General features: G+C 39.7%; 1 protein-coding gene across 12 annotated transcripts in view; it reads left to right on the forward strand.

Annotated features, from left to right (window-relative positions):
* Positions 1–19,780, forward strand: part of GRAMD2B (GRAM domain containing 2B) — a 117,148-nt gene extending 97,368 nt beyond the window's left edge. For 4 of the 12 annotated variants that reach the window (XM_090276637.1, XM_090276638.1, XM_090276640.1 and 1 more), the window contains 10 exons: positions 644–747; positions 6,198–6,293; positions 8,141–8,212; positions 8,312–8,392; positions 10,844–10,955; positions 11,506–11,628; positions 12,476–12,566; positions 13,467–13,571; positions 16,292–16,385; positions 19,509–19,780. In XM_090276637.1, the coding sequence (XP_090132763.1) occupies positions 644–747; positions 6,198–6,293; positions 8,141–8,212; positions 8,312–8,392; positions 10,844–10,955; positions 11,506–11,628; positions 12,476–12,566; positions 13,467–13,571; positions 16,292–16,385; positions 19,509–19,574 (944 nt within the window). In that variant the 3' untranslated portion in view covers positions 19,575–19,780. The remainder of the gene's footprint in view (positions 1–643; positions 748–6,197; positions 6,294–8,140; positions 8,213–8,311; positions 8,393–10,843; positions 10,956–11,505; positions 11,629–12,475; positions 12,567–13,466; positions 13,572–16,291; positions 16,386–19,508) is intronic. The other 8 variants (XM_090276642.1, XM_090276644.1, XM_090276646.1 and 5 more) reach the window with 4 other exon arrangements.
* Positions 19,781–20,288: the final 508 nt, after the last annotated feature.

Below are 20,288 nucleotides of genomic sequence, written 5' to 3' on the forward strand. Positions count from 1 at the left end.
CTGCATTTTGCAGAGCTTGGTGATCACACCTGGACCCCTTGCCCAGCATGCCAGCTGAGCACCTGCTGTCCGCTGTGGTTCCCCAGGGCCCAAGGCCCCAGGACGTTCTAATCAACAAAACTACTCGCCAGAATACTACTAGCTAAAGCCTGGAACTCAAAGGACTTATTCTAGCCCCTCTCAGTATACAGTGTTAAGGCAAGACACTGGCCTCCAGCTATGATCTCCAAACAGGAAGCCATGGATCACGTGCTCTTCCTGCAATTAGACCATCTACACTATTCCAAGGGGTGTCATTAGTGACAATCCCAGGGAAGGAGTGGCAGGAGTCTAACATTAGCACAAAAGTGACACCTTCCTACGTAAAGGAGGTTTTTGGAATGCCGTTCTTGAACTCTCAGTTGTAATGATAGACTTGCCTTTCCATTTTGAATTTCATACTAAAGTTTGTAAGACTTTGAATGTAAAAAAATAAATTCTTGTCTCCATGCTTTTATTTCACTGGAGATGATTGGAAAAAAGGCGATAGATCTTTTGAGTGAGTGTATTATCTCTGCCCATCCCTGAGTCACAGCATGTGTATAGAATTCCCACTGTAAATGTAAATTCTAAATGATGTTATACTTGTATATTTTTTTCTCAGGTTTTACCTGTGCTCTCCAGAAAGAGCTATTATACCAAGGGAAGCTCTTTGTATCAGAAAACTGGATCTGTTTTCATTCCAAGGTCTTTGGAAAAGACACTAAGGTTTGTATAATTTTTTAGAAAGAAAGCTGACTGTGCAGTTCGTGATATTTGTGAATATTGTTTTAAGTGTAGCAGTATTTGTCAATATTTGTGTAATTATTACAACCTTATACAAAGTCTCCTTTGTGGTAGCTTCAAGCAGTGCAGGTTGTAAATGCCTCTCGATGACATGTGTCTCCCACAATCCTGCCCTAAATCCTTCTTACCCAGGTGTCACCAGAGAATGCTCCAAGTTAGTCATATGAAAAATGTTCCATAATCAGTCTCAAAGATATACATTAAACCTAAACCAGATTTTTAAGGAAATACTGATTTTGCATTGTATTCATACCAGTTAGCCATCAGAAAGGTCTAGAAAAAAAGAGGCCTCTACAGAAGCTACTTATTAGAGCTCACTTTGTACCATAACCAGCACACAAGGAACGGAAATTGGGGCACTTAAACCTAGTCTGAGAGAGTCATAAACCCACAGTCCCCAGTGGTATATGACACCTGTTCATTCTCATTAAATACAGATCTGGGGGCGCAGAGGCCCTTGACACACTGAGCCATTAAGGAAAATAGCCTGAAGCAATTGGCAGTTCTCCCAAGGTACCGCCTTCTGAATAAAGGACCTTGGGACTGTGCCCTGAGAAAGGAAAAGCTAGTTCCATCCCATTTACATTCCTTCCTTTTGAGCTGTGCTGTCACATTCAGGCCACCAGAATAAGGAGTCAGAGAAACACCTTCTTGGGTTTGCGTGACCTCAGTGAGTTTTCAAGCATTCTGACTTGGGATGATGAGTAAGCATCATGAAGTAGCTGAATAAAAATTCTTTTTAAGTGGTAGGTATGTTTTATTTAAGTATTCTCCCTAAAGCCACTGGCAGTTTTATAGACAAAGACGACTTAACAAGTAAAACGGAGATTCTTTAGTTTGTTGGTGTTGAGTCAGCAGACTAGCATTCTATTTTTAGGTCACACGTGCTATTTTTATATTGTTCCTTTACTGTATAGAGTTGCTTAGATAAACATTTTGATGCACAGTACTAATTGAATCAGTATACTACAAGGCAATATGAAGCAGTATTCCACCATATTTCTAGATTTCTGGCTTCTAACAACTTCTTCACAGAGGAGGGAAGGAAACTGGGAAGTGCTGCACTCCAGCTCAGTGTGGTAAGGATGATTCTCAGGAATTCATAGCCAGCACCTTTGACTGAAGCAGCAGGGATGGAAGACATTAGTGAGCAAAGAATTAGTCTTTTTTTAGTAATAGGAGAATTCACAAAGCCAGTAGGTACAGCTTCATGCTAATATGATTGTGGTTTCAAAATCCGACTTCTACCTAAGAGAAAACTGACCCCCCAAAAAGGTAAAAGGAGTGATTTCTTTTTTAAGATGACACACTGGGACTGCTTTGGCATGTGCTCAAAGAGAAAAGAGGTTGAAAATTGGCGGACATAGAACCATGACAGTGACTTGTACATTGCTTCCCCTCGAAGGATGATGTCAAGGAGATTGGGGTTCAGCTCTGTGGCAGAACTTTCTCACTGCCAATAGACCCTGATCCAACACGATCCAATATGAACTTATGGTGACCAAACAATTTGCTGTTGGAAGGGGGATCTTCTAAGCACCCTACCCAGGAAAAATATTAATCAAGGGTAGTCTTAATTTAATCAGGTATTTTCAGATGATAGTAAAATTAAACATGTATCACATCTGTCTAGGCTCAAACTAAAAGGTTATTTCTGCTTTATTTCTCAGATGTTATCTAGTTGTCATTTTATACACATGAAGCAGTTGACCAAAGCTCTTTCTTAAGGGTGTTCCATGCCTTAGATTATGGGGAAAAAAATCCAAATTTTTAGCCCCACAATACTGTGTATGTTTTGCTCTTCGGAAACAAAATTAGACTCTTTTATATCACCATCTATCTGAGTGGATCTTAACTTCTTTGTTCCAGAGTTATAACTGGAGGGACAGTAGAACAATTGCATCTCATAAACCTAAATATGAACACAAATATTCAACATTAAAAGCATTTTTTCTTCCTTTAAACTGTTAGTACTAATATAAGGCCTTCCTCTTCCCCACTGACCTTGTCAGTCTCTTTCAGAATATATACATATGTGTATATATATGTATATATATATATATTTTTTTTTTACGATGGGTGTGTGATTCTGTTTTCAAGAATCAAAGTGATGTGATTATTTTTTAAATACACTTTTTGATTATGCTATTACAGTTGTCCCAATTTTTCCCCTTTGCCCCACTTCGCCCGGTACCCCCCTCTCCCCCTTAGTTCATGTCCATGGGTTGTACATATAAATTCTTTGGCTTCTCCCTTTTCTATATTATTTTTAATACCCCTTCCTGTCTATTTTGTACCAACCATTTATGCTTCTTAATCCCTGCACCATTTCCCCATTTCTCCCCCATTCTCCCCCTTTGCCCTCCCAGCTGATAACCCTCCAAATCATTTCCATATCTATGATTCTGTTTCTGTTCTGGTTGTTTGCTCAGTTTGTTTAGATTCAATTATTCATAGTTGTGAGTTTGTTGCCACTTTGATATTCATAGTTTTGATCTTTCTTTTAATAAGCCCCTTTACCGTTTCACATAACAATGGCTTGGTGATGATGAAATCCTTTAGCTTTACCTTGTCAGGAAAGCACTTCATCTGCCCTTCCATTCTAAATGATAGCTTTGCTGGATAGAGTAATCTTGGTTGTAGGTCCTTGCTTTTCATCACTTTGAATACTTCTTGCCAGTCCCTTCTTGTCTGCAAAGTTTCTTTTGAGAAATCAGCTGATAGTCTTATGGGAACTCCTTTATGGGTAACTCTCTTATATTCTCTTGCTGCTTTTATGAGTCTCTCTTTACCTTTAACCTTTGGCATTTTAATTATGATGTGTCTTGGTGTGGTCCTCTTTGGGTCCAACTTGTTTGGGACTCTCCGTGCTTCCTGGATTTGTATGTCTATTTCCTTTGCCGAATTAGGGAAGTTTTTTTTCATTATTTTTTCAAATAAGTTTTTAATTTCTTGTTCTTCCTCTTCTCCTTCTGGCATCCCTATGGTTCAGATGTTAGTACATTTGGAGATGTCCCAGAGGCTTCTTATACTGTCCTCATTTTTCTTGAATTCTTATTTCTTCTTGCTGTTCTGATTGAATGTTTATTTCTTCCTTATGTTCCAAATAATTGATTTGAATCCCAGCTCCCTCTCTTTCACTGTTGGTTCCCTGTAGGTTTTTCTTTATTTCACTTAGAGTAACCTTCATTTCTTTCTTTATGTTGTTGCCATACTCAATGAGTTCTTTGAGTATCCTTATCACCAGTGTTTTGACCTCTGCATCTGATAGGTTGGCTATCTCCATTTTGTATAGTTCTTTTTCTGCAGTTTTATTCTGTTCTTTCATTTGGGCCATATTTCTTTATCTCCTGAATCTGGCAGCCTCCTGTGTTTGTTTCTGTGTATTAGGTAGAGCTGCTTTGACTCCCTGTCTTAGCAGTGTGGCCTATTGTAGAAAAGGCACTTGTAAATTGTGTGGGGCAGAGCCTTAGGTAGTCACAAGGGCTGGGCAACCTTTGTGGCTCTGTGGGGGGGGAGGGGACAGTGCCACTGCCTGGCTTCTGGGGGTTTTCCCAACACTCACCTCATTTCCAGTCACTTCACCAACTCCCTATATGTGATTGGTGCCCTTCCAGCTGTTGTCCTGATGCTAAATCCCAGAGTGGGTTGGTTTGCATATGTTCTAAGGCCTTGTAGGCCCTTTAAGCAGAATCTCCTGAAAATATGGCAGTTTCTTCTGCTGCCCCAACCCCCACTGAATTTTACAGTCAGAAGTTATGGGGATTTATCTTCCCTGTGCTATAACCCTGGGCTGGGCTGTCTGGCCTGGGGCTGGGATCACTCACTCCCAAGGTATCCCTCCCTATTTTTTCTATCACACATGAATGTGGAACTGCCTGTTCCACCACTGCCACCTCTCCAAGCCACACAGCATCTCCTGTCCTCTCTGCCCATCTCAGCATATCCACCACTCGTACCCATCTGGATGAATGTGGCTTCTTTAAATCCTTGGTTGTCAGACTTTCATACAGTTCCATTTTCTGACAGTTCTGGGTTTTATTTGTTTTGAAGTTTAGTTATAATTCTCTCTGTGGCTCTGTGGTTGTATAAGGAGGCAAAGCGTGTCTACCTATGGCTCCTTCCTAACCAGGAGCCTGATTTTTTTTTTTTTTTTAACCAAACCTGGTTGAACGGATGTAACATAAAAGTATCAAGAACACTGATTATTCTTTGTGGTATCTGATACATTCTTGTAATACATTATATGAAAAAGAATTACATTGGGGATCAGATTTGTTCAGATTCTGTCTTTGTAACTTACTATAATTGTGACCCTGAGCAAGTCACATGCCACTCTAAACAAATGTCCTTATCTCCTAGAATATCTGCTTTACAGGAATGTCATAACTAAACAACATTCTCATCTGGTCGTTATTCATAATGGTAGCTGCTACAATTTTCCTTGTTATCCTTTGTTGTTTGAACAGGAAAAGAACTTAAGAGTTTTTTTACTTCACCCATCCTCTTTATATTAGGCAAATGAAAAAATGAATGACACTTTCAAGTGAGTGCTAGGCATTTTCTGTATATTACCTCATTTAATTCAGAGAAAATGCTAGGAAGTAGATAAGACTATCCCCATTTTACAAATGAGGAAACTAAGACCTAGAAAGGATGACTCGTATGGTAGAGTAGGTTATACAGGTAATAACAGAACCGAGCTGATAATTCAAGTCCCAGACTTTCTGTCCAGTAATGGTTCTGTTACACCAGTGCCTTTCAACATTTTTTCCACCCAATTGTGCCTAAAGAGAGAGGACAGTGAGATATGGGAGATTAACCCAAAGTGGATGACCACCAACACAGTAACTTCTTTAGAGCCTTGGGCTTATCTTTAAAATGAATGTAAATAAAATTAAAGGTTTTCCAGGAAGCCCTTCAGAAGAACTGAGGATCCAGATTTATCCTCTGACTTTGTTTCTTTTTAATTATTTTTTATTGCTTATGCTATTACAGTTGTCCCAGTTTTCCCCCCTTCGCCCCGCTCCACGCAGCACCCCTCACTCCCTCAGGCAGTCCCCACACCGTTGTTCATGTCCATGGGTCATGGGTATGAGTTCTTAGACTACTCCATTTCCTATACTGTACTTTACATCCCCATGGCTACTCTGTGACTACCTGTTTGTACTTCTTAATCCCTCCACTAACTTAAAGAGCTCAGTGACACACCCCTGTCACTCTTTAGGATGGACTATTCTTATGGATCCCAGAGACCCTGCTGCTGATTTTTGACTTCTTTGTTACCAGTTTTGTCTTTCTTTTAACATGAAAATTTGAAGTTTTGTTCTGTGAAGTCTTAACACAATGGTTAACTCACTGTTCTGTTTTAGATCTCTATTCCTGCTTTCTCCGTAACCCTAATAAAGAAAACCAAAACTGCCCTTCTGGTGCCAAATGCCCTGGTTATAGCGACAGTCACAGACAGGGTGAGTACACAACAGAGTTGCTCTGTCCTGCCTTTATCTTCCACTGCCTTAGGGGCCTCTTGCCGGGACCAAGACCCTGAACCATAAATATCTGCTACAGGGAATCAGCAAATATGCTGTAAGACTAACTTTTAAAATTCTACCCATTAGACATTTGTGCAGTGTTGTTTCCCCTCACCAGATAATTTATTCTAATATAATTGTTGCCAGTTTTTAATGTCCTGCTGACTTAATTATACTTGCTTGACCAAAGTAAAAAAAAAAAATTCCTTCCCAGCTTCCTTTTCTCTAACATCTGTTAGGTCAAACTAACCTGATGTTCAGTTTCTTTTAACATTATTTAAAACAACAACCATCACCACCTTGCTGACAGGGTACTAATGCGGAGTTCCTGGGTTAGGGGTGGGCACCTGCCACCAGAACCTCGGTACCTCTCCAAAGACATTCCAAATACATAAAAGTTGTATTTGCTATGCACATATAGCTCTGGACTAATTCCTGGCCCCTCTTTACTTCCAGGTTGCCTTAACTATCCCACTTCTATAAAGAAATTCTCAAGCTGTTGTTGACTGTGCAATCACGAATGTTTGCACTGAAAGGTGTTTATTTCAGCTTGGGAAGAGAGGAGGAGTAGAATATTTTTAGTTACCCATGTTTCACTTGAAATTATTTTTTAATATTTTACCTATTATTTCTGTGAAAGCATAAAAGCCACATTCCATCTCTGACGATACTGGATAGTTGAAGAGGGAGAAAGAAAGATAGAAGAGGCTATTCTGATGAGCTAGGAAATATGTTAATATCTAGTTTTTAAAAATTATTTAGATATACTAATGGCTAATAAGCATCAAGTACTTCTAGCCGGCAGTATGCTAAATACTGTCCTTATGTTTTCACATTTATCCCACACTACCACCCTCTAAGGGGCAGGTATTGTTAAGAAAACTGAAGCTAAGAGGGATTAAGTAAGCAATTTGCCCGATGCTGCCTACGCAGTGTCAGAGCCAAAATTTGCAACTGGGTCTGTCTAATGCCAGAACATATAATGTCAACTACTTTGGCATACAATACTTGTATTGTAGTGTAGTGTAGTGTAGTGTAGTGTAGTGTAGTGTTCCATGGGTGAATGAGAGGGGTAATCACAAACTTCGGAAAGTGAGTCTGGAAAGATTCTGTGGCTCACACAATTGGAGAAAGAATGAGTTCTAATATTTTCTCAACGTACTGTCTATGGTAAAATCATTTTTCCTAATGTCATTGGTCTCCAAGTCACTTGTCTAGCTCTGATTTTACTTCTTTCCCATAACTTACATATAAGTATCCATTACAAAAATCTCTATATTTGTACAAGGAAGACTCTGGAAGTGGCTTAAAAAGAACAAGCCCATTAAAGCTCCTGGGAAATTTTCAGTGGAAATCTAGGTCAGAGCAGAGAAAGCAAACTCTCAGGAATTGCTTAATACCTTTAAAAACAACAGAGGTAGGGAGACTTTAAAGAGGATCTGTTAAATATCACTAGCCTTTTTTTTTTTTTAATGTCCAGGTCTTTTCTTACTTGTGCATATTTGGGGCACCTTTTTATCAGGGTATTGGAGCCTTCATTTTTCTCTACATTTGTTTATTACTTAAATTGGGTTTGAGGGTGTTGTTGCTGCTGCTGGGGAATATATTTCTTTTATTCCAGGAATGGAATATAAACTGAACGTGTGGGTGAGCAGAATAAGAATATAGACTAGAGAATTGTCTATATCATTTAAAATGAGAAAAATACATACAAAATTTTAAACTTTGAATACTCACTTTTCATCAGGCAGTATCTGTTATTAATTACTCTGTTTTGTTTTCAGTACATATTTGTCTCCTTCCTCTCCAGAGATTCAACTTATAAACTACTAAAATCTGTGTGTGGACACTTGGAAGTGAGTACCCCATTGCTAAGCCTAAATTGTTGTCGGTATTTTGTGTTTCTTCTAGTTTCATGGTTAATGTGGTGTTTCATTTTGCTTCAATAATTTCAGAATACAAGTGTTGGTAACAGTCCCAATCCATCTTCTCTTGAAAACAGTTTCCGGACAGACCACCCTTCATCTCTGCCTCTGGTGAGTTGCCTACATAATTACCTACATGCAAACAAAAAGATATCATATGCCCGTAATTACACGTCTTGCACTATGACCAGGGTGCAGGAGGAACTTAGGTCCCTAATATTTGAGGCAAGTGGAAGAAACAGGACATTTCTCTCCTGAAGAAGAGGAGGACCCTAGGAGGTCATAACTTATTTTTAAGTAATTGAAGGGTTGTTCTGCAAAGGAGAAGAAAGACGACAGTGGGCTGTCTTCGTGATTCATAAAGTTTTGTTGCATTTGCTTGTCAGTGTTGTTTTAGAGGGAGTCATCAACCTCTTTCAGGTGGGGCATGATTCATCCCACAAATGGTTAAATGTCCCCTGTGTTCAAGGCACTGAGCTAGAGGATGCAAAAGCTATAACGCCCAAGTGAAAAGCGGAGATTCTTTGACTCCTTTAGACTTTGTTGACTATAGAGTAAATCTCCAGGGGGGAGTAACTACCCGCATCTGTACAAGATGTATACCTGTGATGGTATAAGTTGGCCCAGGAGACTCCTAGTCATATGATTCAAATAATTATTCCCAAGTTGATTATTGTTAAATGTTGAAATACCTTTGGTGAAGTGGTATGAGCCCATGGTTTTGACATCTACAAATCTTTTTATTGAGAGGTATTAAAAAGTAGTGGGATTAAAAATACATTCACACAAAAACTTCCATTCTTAATAGCCAAAAGTGGAAACAACCCTAATGTCCATCAATTGATGAATGGGTAAATAAAATGTAATCTATCCATCCAGTGGAATATTATTTTCATAACAAGGAATGAAGAAATACTGTTTCACACTAGAATATGAACCTTGAAAACATTATGCTAAGTGAAAAAAGCCAAACGCAAAAGGCCACAATATTGTATGATTCTTTTTATACAAAAATGTTCCAAATAGGCAAATCCATATGGATGGAAAGTAGATTAATGGTTGCCAAGGCACACGGGAGAGGGAAAAGTTGGGAGTGACTGCTAATGGGTAAAGGTTTCTTTTGGGGGGTAATAGAAATGTTTGAAATAAGATAGTGGTGATGGTTGCACAGCATTGTGAATGTTCTAAAAACGACTGACTCATACACTTAAAATAGTGAATTTTATGTTGTGATTTTTATCTCAGTTTTTAAAAAAGAACTTCATAAAAATCTTTTTTTAAACCTTTAAAAAATTGTGGAAAGCAGTACAAAATAGAATTAAACACATACGATTGGGAATCCGCCAAGCCTGGTTTCAAACTTGGGTTCCACCCAGCTGGCCTACCCCATCGGACAAGCTCTGTCACTGCTCTTACTCGGCTTCTTCACAATGGGACTGTAAGGGTGAAGTGCAGTGATGTAAGGAGCTTTGCCTTCTGCCTGACACAGGAGAGGCATTCAATAAATAATTATTAAATTGAAGAGACTTGAACTTTTTCCATTTTCTTCCCCTATAAAAATCTTGCATGAAACTGAAATGAATGTTGAAATGACCAAAAGACAGCTAGTTGAAGGTGAAAAGTTGGTCATTTACAAGATGAGTCTCTTCTTCATTTGACAGTGAAGTTTTAATGACCATTCTTGTCTCTGTAGTTCTTAAGCACTTTGGGGGAATGAGTGGAATACAAAGTAAAACATTCCTGCTTTTTTCCCCCTACTCCTCACTCCGTCATCCTTCTGTAATTTACATGTAATATCAATAATGCTGTTTTGATTAACTTAAGGAAAGGAAAAAAAGCTGAAATTTTCCTTTCAGGGTCTAATTTGTTAAAGCCATTTTCCCTGATCTGTTTCCAACATCCTTTTTAAAACTATAATGGAAGAATACCTTTCTCTGTTTCTACCTATTCAAACATACATTTAGATCTATTTTTTTCTTTTATATACATCTATTTCAGTCATTGTTTCTCATTACACAGTGCTAATTGAGCTTTCTGCAACTTACCCTGGAAGATTTTCAATAATCAGCATCCCAATTGTTTTGGTTTTTGAGACATTTATTATTTCAAACAAGTTGGCCACTGTTGATAGAATTCTAACTGCCCAGAAGAATCTGGTTCAGTAACCAGATACTCAGTGATCTGTTGGGAAAATCCCAGTAGTATGGGGTAACCCTTCCTTCTTTTCCATATGTTATAGGTCAGGCCTATAGGTCAGGGGTGACAAAGGCCTGCCTTTTTAATAATGGGAAACTGGCCCTGAGTGGTGTGGCTCAGTGGATTGGGCACTGGCCTATGAACAGAAAGGTGGTCAGTTCAATTCCCGGTCAGGGCACATACCCGGGTTGTGGGCCGGGTCCCCAGTTGGGGGCGTGTGAGAGGCAACTGATTGATATTCCTTTCTCCCTCTTTCTCCCTCCCTAAACTTTCCCTCTAAAAAACAAATTTAAAAAATGTTTGTTTGTGTTTTAAGGGCTGGGGGAATGGGAATTGGCCTCTCTTCACTTCATTATTTCCCTTCAGGATTTCAACGATGAATTCTCAGATCTGGATGGAGTGGTTCAACAAAGAAGGGAGGCCATGGACGAGTACAGCAGTTCCGGTTCTCAGACCCCTGAATCCGAGAACTCCAGAGGTCTGGGAAGTTTCTGTGTCTTGGCTAAAATTTAATTCTCCACAAACATCTTCATTCCACCCCTTAAAAACAAAACAAAACCAACAACAACAACAAAAAAAAAAAGCTCTTGTCTTCCTAGTTGACAATTGGAAAGGAAATCTGGGAAAAGGGGAGTTTGAAAGTTCCAGAAAACAGTATTGCTTATATGGTAAAAATCCATTTCCATTTATACATATTTAATAAAAGTCTCTTAAATGGATATAATATCAGGTTGATTGGAAGAGAGAAACATACAATGTCTCCTTCTCTCTTTTAATAATAGTATTAATTGTTATAGCTGAGTCGTCTTCATGAGTCAGTGGGATAAGGACACATGGTCCTTATATCATTTTATTACTTATTTGCTTTGATCATTGCATTTCAATCCCCAACTCAACCAACTTATGAGAAGATCCATTTATATACTTGGCCACTATGCACATTAAGAGCTTGATTTGCTGTTGTGGTTGATACTATGATTTGAGTGTTTTGAGGAGAAAACTTACCCAGCCCCATTTTGGCCTGATAGATTTCCCTGTGACAGAATCCCAGACAGTTCTGAATGTCTCCAAGGGAGAAGCAAAACCAACTAAGGCAGATGCCCATGTGAACAGAGTACCTGAAGGAAAAGTCAAGAGTCTCCCCGCACATGGTAAAAACAGATTGGGGTGCGGGTGGGGGTGGAGGGGCATCTGCTTTTAACTTTCTTTTCTTTTCTTTCTTTCTTTCTTTCTTTCTTCTTCTTCTTTTCTTTTCCTTTAAAAATTTTTTTTTTTCGCCTGTAACTTTTAAAGAGATTTTATTTTATGACTGCCTTTCATATTTCCTCCCCTCCCTTCCTGTTGTAGGTCTTTGCATATTAAATGATCTATTCATTCAATAAACATTACCCGGTCCTCTGCTTTACTATGGGGGATACAAAGGTGAATAGCCTTAATGGATGCTCCTCCAGTATTCTGAATACTTCAAGACTGTGATTCCAAAAAATGCTGTTAAAAGTGTTGAATGGATGATATCTATATGGTTCACCATTCACTCCAGCACAATGCTTAACACTGAGAAGGATCTCAGTAAACATGGATTGAATAAAAGGTTTAGAAGGAATTGTACCTACTGGTTAAAATCATGTCTGGAAGGCTTCAGTTAATGTTTTCTATGATTTCTATTACTTGAGAATAATTATCTCTTCTTTTTAATGTATTTTGTTTGTTTGTTTTATTTATTGATTTTAGGGAGCAGGAGAGAGAGGGAGGGACGGGGAGAGAGAAAGAGAGAGAAACATTGATTTGTTGTTCCACTTATTTATCCATTCATTGGTTGATTCTTATATGTGCCCTGACTGAGGGATCGAATCTGCAACCTTGGCATATAGGGACAGTGCTCTTAACCAACTGAGCTACCTGGCCAGGGTCTAATGATCTCTTTCAGGGACCTCTTCCCCATAGCAATATTGCAGGATGAAGGTGTTTTAAAACTGCCACTTTTCATTTTCCTCCCAGCAGGTCAATCAGAAACCATTGGAATCTTACACAAAGTAAAGTCTCAGAAATGTCCAACTTTCCACCATATTCTTATATTCTATGCAATCATGTAAGTAAATGAATTTACTAAAAGTGACTTAAGAAAACGATTCATTTCTTTAAAGGAATAATCTGTTCATGTTTCCAAGAGCCATTATATATCTCAGTTGTGTCTAATGTGACACAAATCTTTTCTGCAACAATTTTTGTTTCCTACTTCAACATTTTTTTCCTTAGGCTGAGATCACATTTTCATGTTCACCTCTATCTCATTTAAATAGTTAGAAGGGAGCAAGGAAAAGCAAAATGGTTGTGCCAAGTCCAGCAGAGGACTAAGTTTTGAGCAGATACTATTAGTTAGGAAATTATAATGAAGCATCTTTGTCCTTATTATTTTCCATCCAATCCATGTTCTCTGGATAGAGGCCAAACAACTTTAAAATGCCATCTGCTTTATTGAAACCTTCGGCATTGACATTTTTTAACTTCGCCCTCGGCTTCCAGTCTGTAATCAGTTGTTGTTCTGAAAATAGCCTGACCCAGTTCTAGACTGTTCCTCACAACCACGGAGGATGTACCCAGTTTGGTTTCCAGATAAAGTGAGGAATTTGTGAGTCACCAGAGAACAAGACTGGTTGCTCACCATCTGGGCCCTTCTACTGAGGGAGATGGCACCATGTGGAAGGAAGCAGCCTAGCTTGATAATCCTTCTTGGGTGTGGCCTCGAGAGAGCCTATTAGAGTTTCTTATAAATTGAGAAGCTTGAGCTAAAGGATTTAAAATCCCCTTCTAGCTCTAAAGTTTTGTGACAAGCATCAGCCTATTGACTAAAGGTCTTTTTAAAGTCTCTTTGGCCCAGTTGTTTTAGAAAATACCCTCCCTCAAATGTGCACTGGCTCTGAGTTTATTATTTCATAAACATCTGGGGCTGGCCATTAACCACTGAGATTTCCCTTTTATTCCTTCCCAGTGTCTGTGCACTAATCATCTCGACCTTCTACATGAGATATAGAATTAATACTCTGGAGGAGCGGCTGGGATCACTGACCTCCACTGTGGACAGCCATCATGCTGAGTAAGACATTTCCCTCCCGTGCCGTCATCTGCTTGCTATTCAGATTAGTGTGGTGTTTGACCTGAGCTTAGCAACCTTCATGGCAAATGTTAATTAAGGATACATTTTGTATGAGACATTTTAAGTGTATATGTGGGAAGAGGTAGGAAGGTCCTAGACATAAATAACCTGATTGTGCATGTTCTTGAGTGGCTATAGTGTTGTCAGTGGTAAGGCAAGAAACAAGCCTTATTTTACATTGTCTTGTTCTGTTAACCTAAGACTCAGTTGTGACCTTGGCCCATTTATTACAATATAAAAGTTTATCTTAGTAAAATGGCAAGGAGTCAAGACATTCAGAGGAAAGAAGTAATTCAAGTAACTCAGCACATTTCATTGCCTCTAACTCTATATTAGCCCGTTTATTTACAAAACTCTTGACTGTGAAAATTTTCCATCACAGTCATTTTTACATGCCTGAACTAATGAAACCTATTCAGACATCGCGCCCTTTCCTTTAAACCCATTTCCATGAGGTTTTTGACACACTGCCTAAAAAGTAAAGCAAGTTATCCCATGTTAGAAAACATACTTTTAGCAGAAGTTTTAAAAGTAGAGATATTCCTTTACAGAGTACATACCATGTGCTAGAGACTCTAGTAGAATGGATATATACATTCACAAATATAATTTTCTCTCATTTTATCTCTCTATATACCCCACAAGGTAACTATTAATCCCATGTTACAGATGAGGTAACTGGGACTGAGAAAGAATTTGGTTAATCTTTTCTAGTCTGAAATAGAATCAAGATTCAAATGTAGGTCTGTATGACTATGAAGACCAGAGGCTTCCCAGTCTACCTATGGCTACTTGGCTGTAAGCAACAGCCTAGGACTGGGTCAGGCTGTTTTCAGTGTGCTTCAGAATAGTTCAGGGGGCTTGTTAAAACAAATTACAGGGTCCATTCCCCAAAGTTTCTGATGCAGTGGATCTGAGTGTGGGCCTGGGAATTTGCATTTCTGTCAAGTTCCCAGTGATGTTGACAGTGCCAGCCTGAGGTCTACACTTGGAGAACTATTATGCTATATCACTCCAAGGCCTTTCTCTATACTCTAACCATTACCTAAAAGTCTTATTCTGTGGGTTAATAGTATTCTGGCATAAGGTTATTTTTGAACCATGAATATACACTTGAACCAGTAATACAGAAGCCTAAAGAATGATTTGGAATAGATTCATACCTTGCCTATACTTCTCTCCCACCTTGTTCAAAATGTTAATACACTTAGAATTAGGAGTGACTCTAGATTATTGCAGACTATTCTGTTCACTATCAAATAAGGGTTTATTTCAGGAAAATGTACACCGTGTGCAGTTACCACCGGTTAACTTGGTGATGATGAGTGGGAAATTCCACTAACAAAGGCAGATGAAATATTTATTCTACTATTTAAATAATCAACTCAAGAAGAGGTACAATCTAAAAAATTAATCATTTAAAGGAAAAGTCACAAAGATCATACATGACATGAGATCAGGGAGCCACCTATGATGAAAAAGTCTGTTAATAAAGTACTTTCACAGGACCTGAGCCTCCCCAGTATCTTTCTCTGTGGAGGGTAATTAATCCAGCCACAATGCTCAGGTTCCTAAATCCACATGCCTAATCTGGTTTGAATCCATACTTTGTACCAGCTTTGTTACTATAAGTATAGCCTATGGATTGTCAAGAGTTTTATGTTGATAAGTCAGTACTCTGGGTCTCAGATCCCTTAGAAACTGAAAAATTTAGATTCAATTTCTTTTTTTGGGATCTAAGATTTTGATAGTATGGATCAATGATAAAAAACTGTTTTAGTACTAGAAAATAAAAAACATCTGATTGCTTTCTTAATATTTAGATAATCATCAATAATTTACCAAGTGCCTATATCTCAAAAATGGATCATATGTAAAATATATTAGAACCATCTAAAAACTTAATGGCTACAAATAAATTACAACCAAGAAATACAGAGAAGCTATAGACCATGGTTCTTAACCTTAGCATGAAAATCAGATAAACAGCTTTAGATCATATCTCCAGGGGGGAAAAAAAATACATCTCTAAATTTCCTACAGTATTAGCTGCTATAGGGCCCCAGTGGACCCCAGAGTAAGAGCCCATGCCGTACATAGACTAATGGTAGATAATGAATACATCTGATACGTCATAAGACAAGAGCAAATTACATCTGTATGGCAAGTCTCAAAGAACTACAAAGGCTCACACTTCAACAGAAATTCAATGAAAGACATTTCTAAATGTTCTGAAACTTCTCATGTAAAGGCTTCCTGCTCCCCCCACCACACACACACACACAAAATATATATATGACTGAGAAGAGCAGTAATTCTTGCAAATTTATGCTGTAGTGGGGATAGAGAAGATACTGGAGACTAATAAAAAGGATTAAGAAACCACATGCTTGAGAATAATTGTATGATTTTTGTTAGGAAGCCGAGGCACAACACAGCCACTTAAACCAAAACAGCTGAAGAGGATTCTGGCTGAGCTGTTACGGTGAAGAACCAATCCCCCAGCGCATTTCTGCAGGGCCTTTCTGATGTTAACAAGTTCAATGCTCACTCTCTTCTATTATAACCTAGTTTTCTGTTCAGATACATTTTCAATGTGTTTATTCCACTTCTTTCTTTGCCATTCCTGCCCACAGTCATTCTTCTCTTTGTTCTTACAGGCAGGCAGCATCTTCCAGCCTGGGGTCACAAGTACCATTAAACGTGGAGGTCCTCTGCCGAGAGCTTACGGTTAACATACTGAAATTAGAAAAGGTGACTGATTTCTTGCCTGTGTTGGGGGCAGTCGCGGTAGTGCCTATCACTTGCCATAGATCAGTGGTTACACATTAAAACACTTCTGATGCAGCAGACAGCCTCCGTGACCAAACCCAGCCAGGGGATTATGTGGTCAATGTGAAAGACTGTTTGTTATTCCCACAAGGAAATAGGTTTCAATTTCATTTTCCTTGTTAGTCTGTCTTCTGCTTTTCCTCCTTGGTTAGAAATGTTGCTCTGTGCCATAGGGCCCAGTGGCAAGCGACCCCTGACACAGGGCTCAGGGGAGGGACGCAGCAGGGAGTGTCCCAGCCAGAAGGTGCAGCCCTACCTCCAGCCAGGCCAGTTGTTGCCATACGGAAAGCACTGCGTTCCTTCCCTGCTGTAACCCTGGGAGATGGGTGCCATTGTTCCCATCTGACAGGAAGAATCCAAGTTTCTATTAAATTGCTCAAGGAGACACATCTAGAAAGTTGGCAGACCTGAAACTTGAAGCAGGTCTGTGTGACTTCAGGTTCGTGCTTGGAAACCCCCTGCTTTACTGCCCCTCAGGATCCAGCCTTAGCCCTTGCTGATAAGGCTACTGATGTGCCTTTTACCTTTAAAGGTATCATCCTATAGGCGACGTTAGGGCCGACCTGTCCTTACACTTGTGGAACCCTTAGATCTCAATAGGAGAATGAACCAGAGTGAGGTAGGCGCGCCGGAAATACCCCAAAGTTAAACGTAATTCACATTTCTTACTCCTTTCAACATGTTTATCTCTTCCCATCAAAAACTTTGTTTCTTATCCTAATCCTTAAGGAAAGGGCAAGAGTTTAGTGTTCAGTTCCAACCCGCAAGTGCCCAGTAGCTTTCCACAGTAGTGCAGTTGTGCTTACTTGGGAAGAAACGTGAAATACAAATGAGTCACACTGTTTGTTTTGCTACACTAAATGTTATCTAGCATTTAACCACTGAAGTATTGAGAGCAAAGGTGTTTCCAGACTTCTGTTCTTAAACCAACACATGCCAGATAATTCCTATTAAATCACTGTATCTATGGGCTGACTTGAAAACTTTTTCTCTTTTAAATCCAAAATCAACCTAGAGAAGGTATGGGGTAGCAGCCAGAATTGTTTTGCCTTTCTAAAATGTTAGTTGCTGAGAATTTAAAATAATTTTCTTAACTTTTTTTTTGTAATGAAATGTTTACCAATGTTTCGCTTCCATGCTGACCAAGTGAATGAATAGAGGGATTTAAATTTTCCATTTTGCTCACTCTGGCATACACTGGTTTCTTTGGACCAGAAGCACACCGACTCCTGCTGCCTTTCCCGAATTTCTTCCCATCTTCCTGCTGGGCCTGGCTAGGACCCCACATTCTGTGATGAGGGACAGAAAAACAGGAGCTTGGAGCGAGCTCAACTACTCAACTAAGAGGCCTGTATACCAATAGAAACCTTCGTCCCAGAGCAGAAGCATCAGAAGTGGATTTAGGGTCAAAATGCATATGTTGACGTTCTACAAAGTTATATATTGCACACATGGCTCAAAGGAATCGAAGCAGAGAATGTTACCAGGCCTCCTCCATGTTCTTCTTGATTGGCCTGCCTCTCCAGCCAGAGGCAATCTGGCTGTGAAGCAGAACAACATGGTGGTGAAACCAGCTACGTGCCGTGGGGATGTGGGAGCCCTGTCTCAGCTCATTTTACTCTACCAGCAATTCCTTTCTGCTCTCCTTCCGGGATTCCTCATGTGCAATCCTCCTGATATGCCCTGCTTGTTACCACCCAGTTTCTGTTCCTGGCATCACGGTCTTTTCAGGGAAATCTAAGAATAATTTTTTTTAACTTCCTCCTTTTGACTCATCAGCTGAGAAGTCCTATGTGATCTATCTTCAAATGTCTCCTCAAATTCTCTTCCCATTGGCATGATCTTAGTCCCTGTTGGCTCCCTACTACCAGCCTCACAGTGGGAGATCGGATCTCATTATGGTTTTCATTTGCATTTTCCTGATTTCTACTGCTGGTGAACGTCCTTTTATATATTTATTGGCCATGTAGATTTTATTCGGTAAATTGCCTGTTTATCTCCTTTGTTTTATTTTTGCGTTTTTTGTCTTTGTAGATATGTTTTATGTATTTTGGATATCAGTCCTTGGTTTGTTGTTTTCTACCTTCCCAGTCCCACTTTTATCTTTGGTCCTGTGGGATTGGGGGGGCGGGTGGTACAAAGTAGAAATGTGGAGGATGAAGGCAATACCTTTTATGAGTAAAGAAGTAAATACTTTTTTCTTAGTACTGGAAATGGCAGTTATGGTGGAACAGTATGGAAGAAAGAGCATAAATTCTGGAATCAGACCTCTGTTCTTACCCCTACTCTGCCATTTACTGTCTGTGTAACTGCTCTTGTTCTGCAGCTCTCTGGCCCCCAGTTTTACGTGTAACGCCTGTCTCTGTGTGGTAGTGGCGGTGCATGGTTACGGTGAACATGCGTGGAGTTCCTGGCATGGACATGTGAGGTCCCCTCCTCTTCACTCACCCAGTGCATGCCTGCAGGACGTCACAGACTCTCCTTCCACAGGAACACAGTCTCTTTCTTTTGTTCCTCAGGGTTCCTTGCTCTGAATTCTTTAAAGTTCATTTACTCAACAAATATTTGCTAAGCACATTTTTCACATTCAACACTGTAGTCTTGCGATCCAAAGATATGGCACGGTCCCTGTCCCTGTGAACTTCACACTCTACTGGGAAATGTCGTATGATATCTAATAGGAGCATTAAACATTATTATGTGGTGTTTGTCTGATTCAGGCCATCCAGTGGGCTGTGTGAAGACCAGCTCCCCGTGTGTACAGATGCTTTTGGTCATACATGTTGTCTCCCATGCTGCTGTTCTTTTTCTTCCATCTGTTTCTCTTGGTCTCCACCAACATTTTCATCATTGTGCCACACTTTCTTTTCCAACCCTCTCTTTTTTCATCGTAATGTGGATTGTCAAACAGAGTTCTATTCCATTAAAAAGCATTTGTTTGCCTGATCCAAATTTAAGGCATGCGTAGCTTTTTTGAATAATCTCAAGCTTTACATAGGCCATAGCAAATATGCCTTTAATATGTTCCATTCTATTTAATAACAGGGACTTCTCTGTTATTATTTCAAGATACAGAATAACTTACAAAAGTTGCTTGAGAATGGCGACTGACCGACCAGGTTGCTTGGGCCAACATGATACCTCACACTTCCCTTTGAAGAAGGTGCTCCTGGAGGCATCCTGGTGGAGCGCTCCCTGCTGGCCGGAGGAGCGAGCGGCGAGGCATCCCCAGCCATGTTTGCACTTGGAGGTCTCCAGCTCAGGAAAGGGGGGAGGGGAAATAATTTTGGTTCCTGTGCAATAAAAGTTGACCTTGACTCTGGGGTAGTTTTCAGTGCTGCTGCCTGAAGAAAACACCCGTCTTGGGAGGTCTCAGGAAGGACCCAGTGGACAGTCTCTCAGATGACTGTGGTTCAGTGGCCATGGTGACTGTGTCAGCAAACACACTCCACAACACACCTTTTCAGTCCTCCCCACTCTCCCTTACACCCCAGCCTTCAAACTAAGGGACATATCGTGTGCCAACCGTATCAGGTCCTGTAAAGAATTAGTCGTAACTCTCCAAAGGCAGTAAAGAGATCTAATGGACAGACTTGCTTCAAAGAAAGAACACCAGCACTTTTTCCCTTCTACTGTTATGTTCTGGTTTAAATCATGCATGCATCTTAACTTCTCAATTGAATAGTGGCAAGAATATTGGGCAAAGCTGATAAACCATCCCATTTATGTTTTGTTTTATTCCTCTAATACTTAATTGTACTGATTCTCACCCACCCCAGATCAGGAGTCTGTGAGACATGGGACTGAAGTACTAAATAAACTTAC

Source organism: Furipterus horrens, unplaced genomic scaffold, assembly GCF_987537825.1.
Source record: "Furipterus horrens unplaced genomic scaffold, mFurHor1.1.pri manual_scaffold_5, whole genome shotgun sequence".
Taxonomy (NCBI): domain Eukaryota; kingdom Metazoa; phylum Chordata; class Mammalia; order Chiroptera; family Furipteridae; genus Furipterus; species Furipterus horrens.